This window comes from Astyanax mexicanus, chromosome 14 (assembly GCF_023375975.1).
Source record: "Astyanax mexicanus isolate ESR-SI-001 chromosome 14, AstMex3_surface, whole genome shotgun sequence".
Classification (NCBI taxonomy): Eukaryota; Metazoa; Chordata; class Actinopteri; order Characiformes; family Acestrorhamphidae; genus Astyanax; species Astyanax mexicanus.
Genome location: NC_064421.1, coordinates 41,705,447 through 41,725,420, shown reverse-complemented (window position 1 = coordinate 41,725,420; position 19,974 = coordinate 41,705,447). Strand labels below are relative to the sequence as shown.

The 19,974-nt window shown below is 38.4% G+C and overlaps 2 protein-coding genes across 4 annotated transcripts in view; one reads left to right on the top strand and one right to left on the bottom strand.

Moving 5' to 3' along the window:
* The window catches only part of fam167b (family with sequence similarity 167 member B), a 679,430-nt gene that overhangs the window by 212,467 nt on the left and 446,989 nt on the right, over positions 1-19,974 (top strand). The window lies entirely within an intron of this gene.
* arhgef10 (Rho guanine nucleotide exchange factor (GEF) 10) overlaps positions 1-19,974 on the bottom strand; it is a 135,182-nt gene that overhangs the window by 40,998 nt on the left and 74,210 nt on the right. For all 3 annotated transcript variants that reach the window (XM_049463559.1, XM_049463558.1, XM_049463560.1), the window contains 5 exons: positions 15,838-15,938; positions 12,655-12,776; positions 11,107-11,193; positions 8,238-8,458; positions 7,876-8,033 (listed from right to left, as the gene is read on the bottom strand). In XM_049463559.1, the coding sequence (XP_049319516.1) occupies positions 7,876-8,033; positions 8,238-8,458; positions 11,107-11,193; positions 12,655-12,776; positions 15,838-15,938 (689 nt within the window). The remainder of the gene's footprint in view (positions 1-7,875; positions 8,034-8,237; positions 8,459-11,106; positions 11,194-12,654; positions 12,777-15,837; positions 15,939-19,974) is intronic.

The window sequence follows — 19,974 nt, the reverse complement described above, 5'->3', positions numbered from 1 at the left end:
CTCCCGAAGAGGGGAAACACTGGAGGCTTGTGTGTGTGTGTGTGTGTGTGTGTGTGTGTGTGTGTGTATGTGTGTGTAATGGCCCACTGTGAACTGAGGCGAGCACAGCCTCTCAGAGTGAGTACACTGGAGGAGGGAAATTACAGGGTGTAGTCTGTGAATATGTGCTGGAGTACGATCAGAAAGCGCAAGAGAGGAGGAGAGTGGTGTGGAGTAGGCCTGTCAAAATGATGATATTTCAGCTGATTATAATAAAAATAACGTTCTTAAAATAGGCCAAATATCCTGATTAACAATGTTTCATCCAAGCAATCTTTTCTAGTATTGAATAGCAGGATGTACTGAGAGGAAATGATACAGTGCATTGTTGTGTTCACACACACTCAAACAAGTGTCTTTAGTGAGGGTTCAACAATGCCATTATCTGTATCAGTTTAACTGTGGAGCTCTGTGAGGCACGGCTGAAGTCAGGCCACTGGAGCTGACTACTGACGGCCAGCTGCGTCCAAATACTTCAGTGAGCCAGAGAGTCGTGTAGATCCATGAGCTAGCTAACTCAGCCTGCTCATTTACTGAGAACATGAGCAAAGAGGGTGAATCAACAGAAACAGACAGGAAAGAGGTATTGAAGGAGTACACTAAACTAAACTCCCTCAAATTTGAAAAATGCTAACAAAAAATGGGAGGGGAAGTTCCGATGGGGCGCTGAATGATGTATGGGTTTAGGGGCGCCGCAGGGCAGGGCAACAGGTAGAGCTGATTGGGCTGAGCTGCAGCAGATAGCAGTGAGATGCAGATATTTAGATGTCACCAGTGGGCAGTATTATTAATGAACTGATCTGTATATTGTAAGTCACAGTTGAACCTGAGGGGGCGCTGTAAAGGCAGAAATGACCACAGGAAAGGGTGTTTTTAAAAGGTAAAAAAAAAGGTTTATACAAAATTGAAGTAGGACTGGTATCTTCCATTACCTTAGTGGAACACATTCCATCTATTAATGAACAAAAATTTGTTTTAGTTGCTTTTTCAATTTTAAAATTGGTTTTTAACACTCCTCTGCATTGATTATGACCAACAAAAAAGTGTCTGGCAAAAATGTCATTCACATTCAATGCAGGACAAGTTTTTAGACACTTATGTTCTGTATCTCCAGCCTGATTGAATTAATGTGAAGAAAAGGTGCAACAGGTCATCAGGGTCTCGTTATATTGCAATTGCAATTTTTAGAATAGCCTTATTGGTGTTTAGATTTGCCAGATTATGCATGGAGAGGTTAGCAGTAGCGCTAGCCACGATTAGCAGTGCTCACCGCTAGTAAATGATGCAGTTTTACTCTGAGGAACCCAGAGTGCTATCAGCTAGCAGTTCGTCCAATGTAGCTTGTTTTAAAACTTTGAACAGGGAAAGAGCTAGCACTGCAGTTGCTAATACTGCTCCAACCTCTGTGCTGGAGAAACATTGCTGAAACTTATTAAGAACGCTGCACTTCTGCGAAATGGCTTTACTGCTCCTTACAACCTGACTGGTAAAATTCATACAAAAGACGCACTGGATTAAAAGGCGCTCTGATGATTTTGGGGGAAATTAAAGGATTTTAGCTGTGCTTTATATTAATAAATAATATATGATCTATACAGTTTTGTAAGTGATGAAGTGTTGCTATGCCAGCATTAGTCCTGCGTATCTCTAGCAGTTTTTCCTCTTTATTTTTTTTTTATTTATTTATTTCCTTTTCTTCTTTTAAATATGACTAGAATAATGTATTACTTTTTTATGTTGCTAAAGTAGCTCCTCCTTCCAGTTTTGCATTACATTGTTAGATAATAGTGTTCATTATTCAAGATTCAAAGAGTTTACTGTCATGTGCACAGTAATGAAATGTACTATTTATAACCACTCTCAAACATCTAGGTCTAAGTACATATTGTAAATTGTACTCCTCAACTTACAATACTACTTAATATTACTAATTACTGGTTCGAACCCCCGCTCATGCAGCTTTGCCATCAAGCTGCCGGCGTCAGAGGGAGCAAAATTGGCCTTGCTCCCTCTGGGTGGGTAGGTGGCGCTCTCTCCCCACATCACTCCTAGGGTGATGTCTGCAGCACAGGGCGTCTGTGAGCTGATGTATCGAAGCCGAGCCGCTGCGCTTTCCTAATGAGTGGGTTGGATAATTGGCCGTGTAAATTGGGGAGAAAGTGGGAAAAAAATTGAAATAAACAATAAATAAATACATAAAAAAAATATATATATATATATATTACTCATTACTAAATACTTGTAGTAATTAATTTGACAGGTCAGGTCAGAGCTGTTTTGACAGCATAAAGGAGACCTACACAATATTAGGCAGGTGGACAGTGCTTTACTTTACAGTGTGCAGATTGTGAGATTTAAGTAAAGATTGTTCATTTCAGAAAGCCAAACACGCTTCCATCTGCTTACTCGTCTTCCTTCCGTTCTGGCCTCAGGTATCTTCTAACTGATCTTGATTCAGCGTGCACCTCTCTGGCCTCACTGCTTATATAACATGAGCACCCACACATGCACACACACACACACACACAAACACACAGCGAATAGGAACACACACTCAAACTCAAGAATAGTCACTGCTGCTGGACCCCCTCCCACACACTCCCCTCTAAACAATTGGAGCGCAGAGTTCTGCAGGGAATTAAAAACTCCGGCCTGATGACTCAACACGGTCAGGAACACGGTCAGGAACAAAAAGACCTGAGCAGCCACACAGCCGGCCCGTATGTCATCACCACTCTGCAGGACTTCCCAGCCACACTTTCAGCGTATTAAAAACAGATTAAAAGACCCATTTCCAGGAATTTAACAGGGCTGTGAAGTAGGTTCTTTTTAGGACAACTGGACAAGAGCACGCTGACCTGCAGTATTGCTCACACACACTCAACACTCTCAGCACGCTCTTATAATCCTCATAAAATGTGTTTCACTTTCAAATCCTCACAAAACAGCCATTCAAATTACTACAACAACAAAAAAGTGACAGGTTGCATAAAACAAATCACATTAAATTTCATTTGTATTAATTTGTCTCCTCTGGAACTCCGTATTTCACCACTATCACTCTCCTATAGCTATAAAAGGGTGGGTTTAAAATTGTGTCAAGCTGACATCAGCAGAACTCTGACCAATCACAGGGCAAACAATCAATCACCGTCTATTTTCTGGTCTATTTTTTTTAAACATAAGGAGCACCAGATTATAAGGCGCATTTTATGGTTTTGCAATATTTTTCTTCTAATTCAGACGGTTTCACTACTAAGTTAAGTAAACAAAACTGTAACTCTAAATATTCAGTCAAACAGTCAAATGAGCGCTGGCTGTTAATCTACACAGATTTCTCTTCTGACAACTGTTTATTTGGGTGAGCAAAGAGCTTCCGTTTATTTACAGTAAACTTAAATTTCCAGATTTCTACTCAAGCTGGAGCATTAGCATTAGCGGCTAACTAAATCTCTTCTGTATTTCACCACTTTCCTCTGGCTGTAGAATGGGTGAGTTTAAAATTGGGTCAGGCTGACATCAGCAGAACCCTGATCAATCACAGGGCAAACAATAGCTCCGCCCTCGAGTCTTACCGTAACCAGAGAGTGGGTTAGCTCTTGCTTAGCCACAATGGTATGTAGTATATTTCTCACCATTTTCTCTTAGTTAAATACGTAATCGCGAAGATTTTACGCAACACGTATTTAAATGATCTTCCGATAAGGTTTATACTTTTACTATAAACATTAAGGGGGGGTGTTTCCCAAATTTATTGATTAAGTTATTCTTGCATCACATGCTATTTTTTAATGGAGACTTTCTATTCAGATTTAGTGTTTCATGCAACCAGGCTCAATTCTAAACTCTTAAACCTCTGACAACATTTTTCTCCCATGTAATATTTCATTTATTTTAAGTGGTGCAGAGCTTTAATTTTAGTTGTGCGGAGCATTAATTTTAGTTGTGCAGAGCTTTCATTTTTGCTGCAGAGCTTTCATTTGAGCTGTGCAGAGCTTTAATTTTAGCTGTGCGGAGCTTTAATTTTAGCTGTGCGGAGCTTTAATTTTAGCTGTGCGGAGCTTTAATTTTAGCTGTGCGGAGCTTTAATTTTAGCTGTGCGGAGCTTTAATTTTAGCCATGCAGAGCTTTAATTTTAGCCATGCAGAGCTTTAATTTTAGCTGTGCGGAGCTTTGATTTTAGCTGTGCGGAGCTTTAATTTTAGCTGTGCGGAGCTTTAATTTTAACGGTGGGCAGGTTTATTTTAGCTTTGCAGAGCTTTAATTTTTGTCGCATTAAGCTTTAATTTTAGTTGTGCAGAGCTTTGATTTTTGCTGCACACAGCTTTAGTTTTACCTGTGTAAAGCTTTAATTTTAGTCATGCAAAGCTTTATTTTAGCCCTGCTCTGCTGTATTTTTTTCATTTGGAATTATGCTGCTATTCTCAGTTATTTTGATTAGAGATACAGTGGCTGCTTCACTTAAAGCTTCAAGTTTTATACTTAAAGTAAAATCTTTAAGGGGAATGTTTCCCCAATAGGGATTAAGTCTAGTCTTGGACTACACACTATTGTAAAAAGAGACCATTTCCATTCAGATTTTCCAAGGTGTTTCATGCAACCAGGCTCAGAGCTATAACTTTATTAGCGCATTTTAATGTCATCAAGGCTCTCTTCTTAAGGATCTCACTTCTAAACTCTTAAACCCCTGACCATTTTTTTCTCCCAAGTGATAAAACCCCACGGCTTGACCCTACTGAGGCCAGAAACACCTAATAATCGTAGCGTCAGGCTGCACTCTCCGGCCGCCAGCAGGAGAAATGGAATACTCCAGAAGGTTCCAGAAAGTGAAGAGTTATGGAAAGAGTGAGCGAGAGGGGAAAGGAAAACATTCCGTCACTGTCAGTTTTCCTCCAGGTCTGAGAGACCTAAACCCCCCACGACAAAGAGCATTCGAAGCCAATCTGCGATCTGTTTTTATAACTCAGGTCAACAGAAACAGTGCAGAAATCTGATCCAAACCCCATTTTTAAGATGTTTACAGGTTCTAAGAGGCAGTCACTTCCAATAATCAGTAAAAAGTCGGAAAAGGAAAGTCCTGAAGAAGTTTGTCCTATCATCAGTTCTCTACAGCACTTTCAGATCCAGTGATTTCTGTGATGCAGAGAACAATGACAGAACTGAGGCTTGAAAATAGATTTCAGATATACAGATATATGAAAAAATTAGGACACCATAAAATCCTTAGTTTTTTTTTTAACACCTTTAAATTCTATGGACCTTTAGGCTACATTTAAACAGTAATGAGATTTGAGATTATTTTTCCCATTATATTTTACAACTATTAACTGTTATTAACTAATTTCTTTACTTTTAATTAAGTTTTATTATGTAGGTTACATAAGCTCCATCTATTAATATTGGCCAACTAATATGTTCAAAAATATGTTCATAATATGTTTAAAAATACAAAGGTTTTATGGGATGTCCGAAATTGTCCTAAAAGACATAAAAAAAGAAATGAGTAAAATAATTCTAATTTAGGAAAGGTTATTTATTTATTTATTTTTTTTTTACTGGGACCTACACTATTTTTTGATTCTACACAAAGATACAAAGGCAAAAAAAAGAAAAAAAAAAGCCATCCATAGCTTTAAAATTTATTTATTTTTTAGCTTTATTTTTTTGTTTTGTTTTTGTAATTCGTTTAAATTTTTGCGGCTTTTCTTGGTTCTTTTAGTTAGAAAGTGGCTGCTTTACTAGAAACTGGTCTACTTACTGGTCTTTCGTTGCCAAAGCCTCTGTTTTTAACCATTTATCCATGATGGGTAAAATGCATACCGCTTAAAATTACTCTAATAAATAACACAACTAGTGTGTTAAATTTGCTGAACTAATTATATATTCAAAATCATTTTTACTTCGCAAAATAGAAACTAATCAATTTTGGCCAATGGTCCCCTTGCACTCCTCCACTGGACTAAAGCAGCGGTATATACCGGTTCACTTTCTTTCACAAAAAAAAAAAAAAAAAAAAAAAAAATCATACTACAGACCACAAATAGACATTTTAAAATGAATGAAAAAAGCGATAAAATAAGACCTTCAAATGGCCGACTATGTAACTTTAGAATAGGCATGTCTCGTTTATAAAGCACATCCAGCCCCACCATCAGGCTTCACTCCAACACCCATATTTCATACTGCCTTTCCACAATCACACAGGCCAGTGTTTGAGCTTACTCACAAGATAACACCTCTCAACTTATAGAGAAGCTGGCTTTCCGCAGCCATCCCCTGAAGTAATACGTCATGATAACTTACATAACACTATCCTGTGACTTGCAGCACTGAGAGAGCTTGAATTCGAGTGCAGAGAGAAGAGTTTTGTAGTTAGTGATCAAAGGCTGCTGCTGGCACCGAACCGGGAAGCAGCCTGGGGATTTCGGAGAAGTAAAATTGTCTGAATGTGACAGATCCAGTCTGCCTCTGTGTCTTTTCCCCTCTCTCTCTTTCTCTCTCTCTCTCTCTCTCTCTCTCTCTCTCTCTCTCTCTCTCTCTTTCTCTCCCTCTCTCCTCCCTTCCTTGCTCTTCGGTTCAGATGAAAAATAGGTCATGGGGACCAGATTAGGAAAGTCCTGTGAGAGAGCTACAGTGATCGCCTCGTAGTGATTAAAAAGAAGTCAGAGAACAGAAAAGATGAAGATGACAGAAAAAACATGAGGAAGACTGAAAAAAAAAAAATAGCAGAAAAAGTGAAAGAAAAAGAGAACGAGAGAATTTATGTATGAATTCTACCAGTCAGGTTGTAATGAGCAGTAAAGCCACTCTGCTGAAGTGCAGAATTATACAGGAATTTCAGTGAAGTTTCTCCAGGCTGGAGCAGTATTAGCATTAGCCGCTAACCACAGTGAGTATATTGGTCTTTAGTCTGTGTGTTTTTACCGTGTTAAAACAAGTTATGTGGCATGAACCGTTGGCTGACAGCACCCTGGCTTACCAGAACACTCAGGGTTCCTCAGTGCAGCGCTCACGGGCAGCGTTTACTAGCGCTAAGCCCTGCTAATCTAGGCAAACCACAGCTAGCGCAGCTGCTAACCGTGCTGTTGAAAATATTGGAAATCTAAGCTGAAGCACTTTACTCACCTAAACAGACAGTTCTCAGGAGAGAAATCTGTGTAGATTACATCCAGCACTCATTTGACTTTGAAAGAAATCACATTTTTGTTTACGTAGGCGCTTCCCCCCAGTTTCCCTATTAGAAGGGGAACATGGAGACACCCTTCCTCCTTACTACTGTTGCTTAAAATAAGCTTTATTTTTTGGTTTATAAAGCTTTATAGTCTGTAGGATACAGTAATTCCCAGAAGTACATCTTTCCTATTGACTCCTGGCAACATTTATTTGCATAATGAGTGTGCTTTACTCACCATCAGTGAGTAGTCTTGCCAACCAGGGCTACCTACCTATGGGTATTTAGTTAATTTTTGCTTGCGCAGAAAGCCCCAGTAGGCAGTTGTGTATCTATAGCCCTATCCGGATGGTGTGATGAGGCTTCCCAGTAGTTGTGAGGAACTCATTTGATTGCATTTAGCTTTTTAATTTGATTGCATCAGTGAGATGAAGTACATTACATTACATTTAGTGAATGCTTTTATCCAAAGTGACTTACAGTTAGCAATAGAGGACATAGAAGTTAAAGGCAAGAACATTTAAGACACAGCCTAAAGGAGGCCAAGGGGGAATAGTGGAATAGAGGAGAAAAGGAGCAGGAGCAGGGCTGGTTTTTAATTAGTTTCTTGATAATAAAAATTGGGATTAAACACACAGATCACTGCTAGAGGACCTGAGTCTTACCTGATGCTCTGGAGTACACTGCAAGAGAGCCGCTGACCAGCCCAGCGTACAGAAATGGGCTCTTGTAGGCCAAACACGTGACTGTGGACTTGTCCGGAGAGAAGAAGTGCTGCAGACGGACTTTCTTCGAGCGCTGACTGCTCTTATAGACAGAGATACTGCAGAACAGAGACAAAACAAAAGCCGTAAGATAATAATACTCCATAACAACAGGTGTAAAAATACATTAATTTCACTACCCCAGCCATATATTCTTCCACATGCCACCTATAACCATAGTAATTCACTTAATTCATTTAAGTAAAAAAAATCCTGACTACCTCAGGCATGTTGGCCTGAAACCCTGATGTTTAAATCCTTACCTCCCTTCCTCCATCCCTACACACACCGTGGGTGTATCACCAACCCTGGACTGGGCACCGTGATCTGCGTTTCCCTCGCCGTCCACCAGGGACTCATCCATGGGCACATAGGTCATACACAGAATTCGTGACTCCACGTTAAAGCACTCGGTCACCTTCGGACTGGAGTTCTGCATGGCCACAATGGCAATCTGACCCATCTGATTGGTGCAGCTGGCCACCTGACCACAAAACAAAAAACATCATCTCATGAAGGTAGTTCTAAATACAGAAAAACTATTATAAAAACATAAAAATGCTCTTTCAGACTCTAATATAACATAATATAACAATGGCCAATACTTTTGATCATAAACCAAAACAATCATAGTATAAAATATAAAATAACTACATAAACAGAGTAGATATTGCTTGCTTACAGGAAAAGCTGTATTACAATCTAAAATAAAAATCTCAATTTATCACTGCATTAATCACATGCAGACAAACGGCAAAAACATATTCTGTATATGACATGTCTATGTTGGTAGACAGATGGATAGACAGAGAGACATGCAGCAGCATGGTACGTATAGTACACAAAAGTTACAAAAGAAGGATAATAAATAACGATAAATATAAAAATACAATAAAATAAAATACATAAATAAAAGATGCTAAATTGCTGTTGCTAATAAGCACTATCTAGTCACGAATCTAATCATGGTAAATAAACACCAAAATAATTTTTATTTACTTTGAAAATATATCAAAAGTTACATGAACAGATTTACTTAAAATTAGTGTTGTCAATCGATAAAAAAAAATTATTCTATTAATCAAAACAATATTCTGTAATTAACTGCAATTAATCGCACTTGTTTTTTTTAAGACTCAAGTTTTTATAGCAGATATTTAAATGCGAATAAAAGAATGAAAGTAAGAAATGTAAAATGCAATTGAATTTATATTAGTGGTGTCCGTTAAAATACTAGTATATACTTATATGTTTGAGAGGAGATAAAGCCAACGTGGGGTGCTGGAATAATGAATGCATAATAAATTGGATTGAGAAAACTATTTGAAGGAAAATTTTGGTGATCTATTCTAACAACAGGAAGTAAGGCTTTTGTTAACTCAACAATCAATCATTCTTACAAAGATAACTGTAAAGAACAGCCACCATCATCTATTTAACCCACCCATTAACAGCATGCATGTGCCGACCGTGTCAGCTATAGGACACACAGGTGAAACGGAGTGCGTGATTGGCTGGCAGTCCTCAGAGCCAAACACTCTGAAAGCTGATAACTGTGTGGAAATGGATGCGGGTGTGTTTTATTACCGACCGCCTCGAAAGTAAACACAACTTAAGAGCTCCTAATGGAGTCTCTCACTTCAGAAGAGCCCCTCACACTGACACCCAGGCAGGTCAAACACGGGGGGAGTGGTGTTTAATAATGTATTATTATAAATATGCATACTAATAAATATGTATTTTTATTTATTAAAAATAAATAAAAATACACTCCACACACACACACACACACACACACACAAATGCTGGAAATGTCCATCTCAGATTTCTCTTTACTGTAATCTCAGCTAAACGGTCTCATTACTTAGAGTAGGAGACATTAGCTTAAAGCGATTATGATTAAACACTCTAAGAGCCCATAAAAGGTTGGTGGTCTGCCCATGTATAATTGGCTCTTGTAGGAAAATGAGTATTAAATGTGGATTAACTCTGTTCTTGGATTAAAAAGTTAACATCATTAAGGTTAATAATAGAACCACAAATCAAAAAACATTGGGAAAATGCAAAATAAAATAAAAAATAAATAAATAAATTGCAGTGTTTTTTACATTTACTTTTGCTTTTTATTTGATTGCAGACTCCAAGAACTATGAAAAAAATTATTTGTTAAAATACATGTAAATAATAAAAAAAAGAACAAAAATTGCCCACACATTGCATTAAATCCCTCTCAATGCACATGACTTTTTAGCAAAGACGAAGGACAGATCAAAACAAAAAAATTATCTCATCCAACATCAGTATTTGACCTCACGAATGTGCTACTAGGAAGAATGGTCCTAAATCCCCATAAACACACTTCTAAACCTTGTGGAAAGTCTTCCCAGAAGCTGCTATAGCTGAAGCTAAAGCTATTATACAGGGTTCTTGCACCATTTTAAAAGTCAGATTTTATGCTTTTTAAGACCTTTTTAGACTGCAATAAAAATTATTTAACACCCAAAAATGTAGACATATTTTTTGTGGTAGAAAAGTATTTGTTGTACTGGAAATCATAACTTAATGTAGATAACTGGCCGTTAACGTTACTACGTTACTATCTAGCTCACCGCTAATGTTAGCTTGCTGCTAACCTTAGTTCTCTCCTTGGTAACATAGCTAACTCGCAGCTAACATTATTAACTTAGCTAGTCCACTGCTAACCTTAGTTCTCTCCTCGTAACGTAGCTAACATAGATTTTAATTTAAGACATTTTAAGACTTTTTTAGGACCTGCAGGAGCCCTGTTATAGCATAAAAGATGGGACGGACATCATATTAAACCCTACTACGGGTTTTTATACCACCAAACAAACAATGTTTGCAAATACTTCCCTAAATGGACTAGATAAGCTGCGTGTGTGTGTATCTGTGTCAGCAATGGGTTCAACCTAAAGTAACTGATTACATTCAATAGAGGGGTGTCACACAAACACAGGGAATTTAACATTGATATATGTTTACTATATAAAAACACCTATATACAAAGTAACAATCTTCTGATCTTTGATTACAGTTTCCATTATATCAGTCCCTGTGTATTTCTATTGATTTATTATAAATATATATATACATAACCATTCTTCCTCTTACCCAGACACATCCGTGACCCACGGCAGGCATGTCCGCTGTGCTTTCACTGTTAATATGTGGCTCTGGGTTATGAACTGCACATTCCACCTGAATAAAACACACACACACACACACACACAATCCTCAATACATAATACTCTAGTGTTTATTGACATCCTGGACAGTTTTAGACTGGCATGCAGACAGACAGGTTGGAATATCAACAGATATAATCTCCATAAAAGGATCTCAAGTAATGGCTTGAGGCCAGATAACAATGTCTTTACTCAACTATCTGCTGCTGAGTTGAAATTAAAAGTCTAAATTATTCACTGTCTAATAAGTTCAGTTCTATTATCAGTTTTCCCTCATCCATCTTCCACAGGGGTGATTCTCTTGAGCAAGATTTCAGAGAGCTGTACAAAGCCAGTATACTCCTAACACCTTATTTGAATGGTCCATTATAGAAACCTCATAAATGCTCAACTAAAATTCAAGTGAATATCTATTAAATACAATTGAACTCTTAGTTGAATGTAAATTATTCTCTTTAGAACCCAAACCTACATCTAACCCTAAGCCTTACCTTAACCTAAACCTTATATCTAACCCTAAACCTAACCTTGAAGGGTATGATTTAGTGGGGTCATAAAAAAAAATATATATATATATATTCCGATAAATTACAAAAATATTATGTGACTAACTGTGATTAATCGCACTTTTAATAGCTTTAATCGTGGATATTTAAATGTAAAATAAAAGAATACATGACAGAAATGTATGTTAATTAAAATACTAGTATATACTTGTATGTTTTAGGGGAAGATTAAACCAACTCAGGGAGCTGGAATAAAGAATGCATAATAAATTGATACTTTTTTGTAAACATCTCAGCTTGGTTGTAAGGATTTCTGAATTAGAACTTAATTTGCTGAGTATAAAAGGGCGTTTTAACACCAGTAGTTGTTTTTTTTTGGTCTCCGGATCAGTTGATGAGTTTATTTAGAGAGAGTTTTCGCAGTCTGTTTAATTTGGTTTCTCTCGTCTGAGCTGGTCAGAGCTGTCTGGCACGGAAGCAAGAAAGTAAATAAGTGAGAAGATTCTGTGTTCCAGCACGTATCTGTATATCTGTGCAGTGTGAAACTGCTTTAACAGGGCAGATAAAGGAGTGCATTTGATAGCTGGGTCGTTGGGCAGGGGCGGGGCAGATTAAGGCAGAAGTTAGGATCAAACTTGGTGGTGTAATTTCGTTACTGATCCCAAATTAATCACATGCATTAATGATTTACCACTGACAGCCCTTGTAAGATTAGAGTTAGTGTAGTGTTATAGGTGTAGTGGGATAGGTGTAGCGTTACATTCAATAGAAAATCACAGTGCATCTATGATCTATAATGGACCATCCAAATCAAGTGACACCAAAGATTCAGATTCAGGTCAATTTCAAATATTATACATTTTTGTGGTTAATTTTGGTTTATAATTGAATGTAGTAATGGAATATACTATGTGACACACTTAACAGTACTGATTAGTGTTCAGGTTCATGTTCTTGGAGAGTTTTACCTTAAACTCCTGCAGTCTGGACATGACCACAGGCATGTGCTTTAGGAGGAGAGGATGCTTCTGTTTCTTTATCTGGTTACTATCATCTTCAGCAAAGAACCAGCCCTGCAGGTTATCCTCCTCTGCGCAAACACACACATAATACACACACACACACACACACACACACACACACACACACACACACACACACACACACGCAGCAGTTTAACGGCCACATTCCAAAAGTCCTCGTAATCCCTCATTTTTAATCCAGTCTTCCGCTCAGTCAATGAGCCGGTTTGATTAATAGAGACCACAGCATTGGCACTGCTTCATAAATTAAAGCCACAAACCCCAACAGGCACATGAAACAACTTTTACATTAAGCCCTGATCTCAGATCAGCTTCCTCTCTGTATGCAGGATGTGCCTGAACTGGTTCCTGACTCCTTTATTAGTATTGTGCTATATACTGAGAGAATATTCAGATTAGTGCTAGAAACAACAGGGAATTCAGACAGTATCAGTATCTGCAGATGAAGAAACTACATTTAAGAATCTTTAATATCTTTTTAATACTCAGTGAGAAAAAAATAAAACCACTATCACAATAACAAAAAATAGCAAAGAAAAGAGCACATCATCATTAATTAAGTTGGTACTACTTAAAAATAAAGCTACCTTAAAAAAGGTTTATAAATAGTTTATGAATTAGTTTATTAATGGTTATAAATACCTTGTAAATACTTTAGAAACCTTAATAAAGAAGTTATAAAAATAATAAAATAATATATAAAGTCAGTCTAGTCGTTAAATATATTATTCTAGCTAAATGAATAAAGATAGTAACAGAAATGATGAAAAAGGTAAAGTAAGATAAGCATCTAGTAAGATCGGAGGTTTAACAGTATAAATGTATGCGGAATATATATTATGCACTATATGGTACATGACAGGCCACTGTTGCCAGTCCTATTTATTATTATTATGTGTTGTAACTGCTTATTACAGGATTATAACCTAATTAATAACCATTAATAAACTTAAAATGTATAGACTCGTAAGTAGCTCTGGCTTATATGAGCAAACACTGTTAGCTCCATTTCGTTCCACTGTCTGTAGCTGACTAACAAAGCTCACAATGCATTCTGGTCCACATTCAGCTGATGTAGTGAGCTATAGTATTCACTATAAATTATGATGCATTGTGGGAGTTTACAGTGCCCTCAACATTACGTACAAATTCCACTATACAATTTGCTTTGGTGCCCTATAATGTAAATAGAGACCGGTTTCAGTCGCAGCTGCAGCGTTTCATATTCACTGCATTACCCAGTCAATGGGGAATTCATACTGATATATTTATCCCATCTATAAATCATTGATATGTAGACACCAAAGCATTCTGAATAAAATTTCCTGTTTAAAATGTATTTTCCGAGTCTTAAATGAGTCTCTGTTGGCTCTTTCACTGCACAGTAAAAGAGTGCTCCATTTTTTTTAATACGCAGTGGATCATACTGGAAACACTTAGTAGCAGAACAAGTATAAAAATATTTTCATTTACATGCAAGACAACAGCAGTTCAGTTCAGTTCTCACAGATAAATAAGACTAAAGCTTGTGGCACAGCTGGGCCTAGCTTTTTCGAAAAGCCATGTGATCAGATTTGGCTTCTGCACTGGATCAAGTCCGGAAATCGGCATATCATGATATCCTATTAAGGATCTAAATCCAATCCATAGTAAATCTTTTATCCTGAGGGCACAAATGCAAAGGTAGTGAAATCATCAACGTCCATTCTGTCAAACTAATAAATCAAAAACTGCTTTTTCTTCTGTACTGAATCCCTTTCTCTCATGCCCTGTTTACACCTAGTGTACGAGTGTGTTTTGATGATTCCATTACTTTTCAAAACACATTGTGCTCGGATTACAGTCAGACCACTCAAATTGACCAATGTCCAAAGAGCCAATGAAAATTATTCAGTTATCATTATTAAGAGAGTACAATGGGCAAAAAACATGATTAAAAAAAACGGTTGGATATCCCGATATTGATGTGAAATACTCAAAATCCTGATTTCGAGATCCTAAATTAGGCTTAGCTGCACTCATTTTGTCCAGAATAAGAAGTAGTTTGGTGTGAGGTTCACTGTAGAACTCTCCCTCACCCTGCCTTCAGCCTATGTTCCTTAAAGACAATCTGATGTGTGAACCTTCCCAGGTAGTGCAGTTTTAGTTTGCTTTATAAAATGTTCATAAAATGTAAAATGCAAAAAAATCATATTGTGATAATAGAATATGATTTATCCTACACCCCTATTCATCATGATGGTGATGGAAATCAGACTGAGCCACTGTCAATATTATCCAAGGATCACAAGGTCAAATATCGGATCATGTTGCTGGCCATCAGCAGCCAGAGTCTGAGAGATCACACGTGGCTATGTGGGTGGGAAGGTGGCATTGTCACCATCAGCAGAATGCATCTGGGCCTTTAAAAGAAACTAGAACTCGCTGCAATTCCGTCACCATTGTGTACATTTTTATGTGTATTTATAATCCATAATTTTTTCACCATTTTCTACCAATTTAGCTAAGGAAATTGTCCCACTCATTCAGCTGCTACTCATCTGTACATCCCCATCACTGGTGATGCCACAACACAAGGAGGATGAAGACCAGCACATGCCCCTTCAACATATGTGAAGTCAGCCACCGCCTCTTTTTGAACTGCTTCTGTACAGCATTATCAAGTAGCATCACAGCACACTCTGAGGAAAGCTCAGCGACTCAGTTCAGATACATCAGCTCAGCTCAGATCAGTGCTGATTGACATCACCCTATAGAGTGATGAGAGGGTAGAGCGCAATCTTCTTACCAGAGAGAGTAAGCCCAATTGGGCTCTCTCAGGGCTCTGGCAGCTGAAGGAAGCTGCACGATCGGGTTCAAACCAGCAATCTCTCGATCATAGTAGCAGCGCTTTAGGCTGCTGGACCACTCAGAGACCACCGAGCCAAGTTTAGACTCGTTTTATTGTTTTTGGACCCTGAAGAGCTGGCCAATAGTAATGAGAGAGATTTGAGAAGCACAGCTGTGTGGAATTCTCATAAAGAAGTCAGAGGAAGAGGAATAGGAATAGGACCTGGAGGCTACAGAGACAAAGACAGGAAGCTGCAGAGAGGAGCAGGGGACACGTACCCAGGGCCAGCTTGGCCATCTGCAGGTTACTGATCCACGCTTGCTTGATGGAAGGGCTGAACGTGTTGAAAACCGCAGTGAAGAATGTGGGTCTGCCTGACCTACAGAAAGAAACGAGGGACAAACACAGGGCAGGAGTTAAAACCAACTCGTTCATTTATCCAAGTGAGTTTCACCACTATTTCACTGTGGGAAAATGAGTGAAATGCTGGGAATTTACATCCATTCCACTGAGAAGGAAAAGCAAAAGAAAAGCATGTGTAAGTGTTGGAAATAAGGCCCTAAAATAAAAGCATGAAATTTCAGAGTATTTTTGCAATAACAATATTTTTGGCAAATTGAGAAATATTGAAAAATGTTACCATGTTATTTCAAGAATATACTACTGCAACAAAATACATGTTAAAGTTTGATTTAGTAGGAAAAAAAATATACTACTGTACGTTTTGCAGCCAACAGCAGCTTGCATGGATTCTGACCTTGTATAAAATACTATGTTAAAATATGTAACAAATTAATAATGAAACAAAAAATAATGTAATGTAACAAGTAGTACCACAATATTCCATACATGCATATAAACTGCACAGATATATAATTTAAAAATATATCCTTAAAGCTTCAAAGAAGATATATATATACATATATAAAAAAATGCCATTTTATTCATGATACTTTCTAAAAATCATGACGATTTTATTGTGTATATGATATGGCACCCTAATCGAGCCACACTTAATTATGAACTTGAGAGGGACCAGCTACTGAAAATTCCTAGTTTAGTTTTCATAGAGGGACCGCAGTCTAAGTGTGTCCATCCTTCCATCCATCCATCCATCCATCCATCCATACATCCATACATCCATACATACATCCAACCATCCATCCATCCATCCATCCATGCATCCAACCAACCAACCAACCAACCAACCAACCAACCAACCAACCAACCATCCATCCATCCATCAAACCATCTTTTTATCTGTTTTATACTGGTCAAGGTTGCAGTAACTTTACCTGGGGAAAAATACTGAGTAAAAAGAAAGATTTGCAGATGGACAGGGGGTCTTATTCTGACAGGGTTAGTTTGGGGTAATATATTACAGTAATAATACATTTTAGATGTTTCTAACCCATGCACAGATATTACAGTACACTACACAAACAATTGCTTTAGCCTGCAGAAGTGACACAACTCTGAGGATTCCTATAGCTAATTATCTGAAGAACTGATGCACTCGGGTGCTTTTATAATAATGACAAGGCATTAAAAAAAAGCAATTTCTCCACAGAATAATAAATAATTCACACACGTGGATTCACACTAGATTAACATAACCTAAAAGGTGGTGGACATGACTGACATGCATTCAGATTGGACTAAAACGACAGAAAAAATTCTGCATTGAATAGGGAACAGGACAAAAGAAGTGGGACTTGTGTTCTAATATGATGTCCTATTTAGAGCCTGGTTGAAATACATGGAATAAACTGTTTGGTCTAAAATCCTCAGGAATGTCTTTCTGGAAGTAAGGATTTTTTTGAACGGCTGCGATGATCCTTTGGCTTTCAGACAGCCAGGAACATTAAATCCTTTTCCCCTCCATTCCCAACTCATGACTGCCTGCAGTAACAACACCCCTTACTTACCACTGAAAAAAGTGAAGGGGTGGAGCTACACTGGAGCTGCACTGATGCATGCTGAATGGACAGACAGTGTAAATAACAGGAGACACAACCACAAACACTTTAAAGCTGTTATGGTACCACATTTTGCTGCTATGATTGCTGTTGCAATGCATGATGGTTCCTATAGTATTTGAGGTGGTATATCAGGTGGTTGCTCTGACAACCTGTGTGGTTGGTTTGGTGTTACTATTTTTATTTGTACACAATCAGTCAAAAGTTTTAGAACACACCCAATTTTTCCTCTATATTTTTTGTCATTTAAGCTCTTTAGGTCCAGTCAAAAAACGGATATGGCTGGGCCTTTAAGAAAAACAAATAAGCTAAACTGAAAATGTAATTTTGGTATTATATATATTATACATCACCCTAGGAGTGATGCGGGGAGAGAGCGCCATCCACCCACCCGGAGGGAGCAGGGACAATTTTGCTCCCTCTGAGCGCCAGCAGCTTGATGGCAAAGCTGCATGAGCGTTTTCTCGGGTTTTGAGTGATCGGCTGACTCAGCTCCCGGTTGGTTCGGATCTCTGACACATGACCGCGCGTAGGTGCGGACACACCTGGTGATGTCATGGCTCTTGCATTGCTAAATTTCGCAATATAAATTGTCGAATAAAAAATTGCAATATCAAATGTTTCCAATATCGTGCAGCTCTAGTGTACACTATGTATACTGTGCTTTGCAATGCACTTTTAGTCCTTCGTGTTGTCTAGGACATGGGCCCTTTAATGCAGGATTAAGGAGACAGCTGGAAGCTACTCAGACAGCTGGAGAATCCGACAGCTTGACTTTTCCTGTTTATCAGTGACACAGTAGGAAATGATGCAACACCTCAGAGGTCTGGCCAAGGCCTTTATGACATCAGCTGGGCAACAAAACGCCAGCTAATAATGAGCTGATATATTGCGTTCAGTCCAGCACTGGAACGCGAGATGCTCTGGACGTGGGATTTTAAATGGGATTTGGAAGTTTTATAAGGGTTCTTTGTTGAGCTGCTGTAGCAACTTTTTCCACTGGAAAAAAAGATGGACGAGAAGAACAGACGAGACTAGAACTTATTTCCATCTCTAATGAGTGTGAGATGGAGAAGACATCAAATGAGCGAGTGAGAATGCGCTTGTATTTTGGATGGAGGGATCAGCGAGGGGTGAGAGCAGGACAGCTGGGAGGCTAAACAGGCTCTAGGGTAATCCGGACACTCAAATCCGAGAATGCCAAAAAAAAACAAAAAAAAAAACACAACACCATTCCCTACCAAAACAAACAGTGTGGGACTGTGCGCATGGTTTGTGTGTGTGTGTGTGTGTGTGTGTGTATGTGTGTCTGTATGAAAGGCAGACAGCTGCAACCCCTGCACAAACTGATATGGAGGAGACTGATAATGGGAACGCAATGCACACAATCTCTGCTCACAGTCTCGGATAAAATGTCCCATTAGAAATCAGTGAGTCATCTGAAGACAGATGCACTGGGGTCTGACCCTCGCTGTGACCCTCTGGGTGTGGAGAATCATGCAGCTGTAGCACAAACATAAATACTAGAGCTGTCAATGTTAAAAGAGTCATTCCATTATTTTGTCATTTTGTCACATTTTAAAATGTGTAGTTGTGTTCTCTAGTATGGAACAAAAAGTGCTCTGGAAATCCGGTATAACGCTTCTTTAGTCCACTAGAGGAACGGACTATAAGATTTTGGCTCTTGCTCATGAATATTCATACATGCAAACATATCACCTCTGATTGGCTAACAGCACTGCAGCACCAGGAGGCAGAGAGACTTCGCAATATCATATGTAACTTTAAAGCATGTGTAATGCCCTGCCCTGAAGTGCAGTTCAGTCACTGACCTAGTCTTAGAATCTCTGTAAACGCGAAATCCACTGGAGATCCTATGTAAACCTATAGTTACTTACACACAGAGGTGGGTAGTCCAGGTCCTAAAAGTAAAAATCCATCCAGGGTTTTGTTGGCTGAGCCGCAGCAGAGCCACCCAGGCAGTTGGAACAAAATTTTGTGGTGAATTTTTAATTTTAACTAGTGTAAACAGAACAGTTTACACTAAAACATACACCTACCTATCTCTGTTGTACTTGGCTGGTGATGTTCCCTCCATAAACAAATTCTAACCATTTGTTTCTTAGCTCTGAATTACTGGGCAAAGCATATAACACTGATGTGTTATTTGCACAAATAATACAGGAACAACTGCCATGCTGTTCCTAGTGGTGTTAGCTCCTGTCTGATGAGACGTGTCTGGCTCTGTGGCTTCAGCTCGGTCTGTGGGCGGTCAAGAGGCAAGGTAGGCGAGGCCATGAATAATAATTCACGGGTCGATGTAGACACTGCGCTTTTCCTGATTGACTCATTTTTCTAAATATTTTCTTTTACTAGTTACTGCAGACAGTGGAGGTTGAGAAAGAGTTTCATGTGCAGCATCATATACAACTCAGA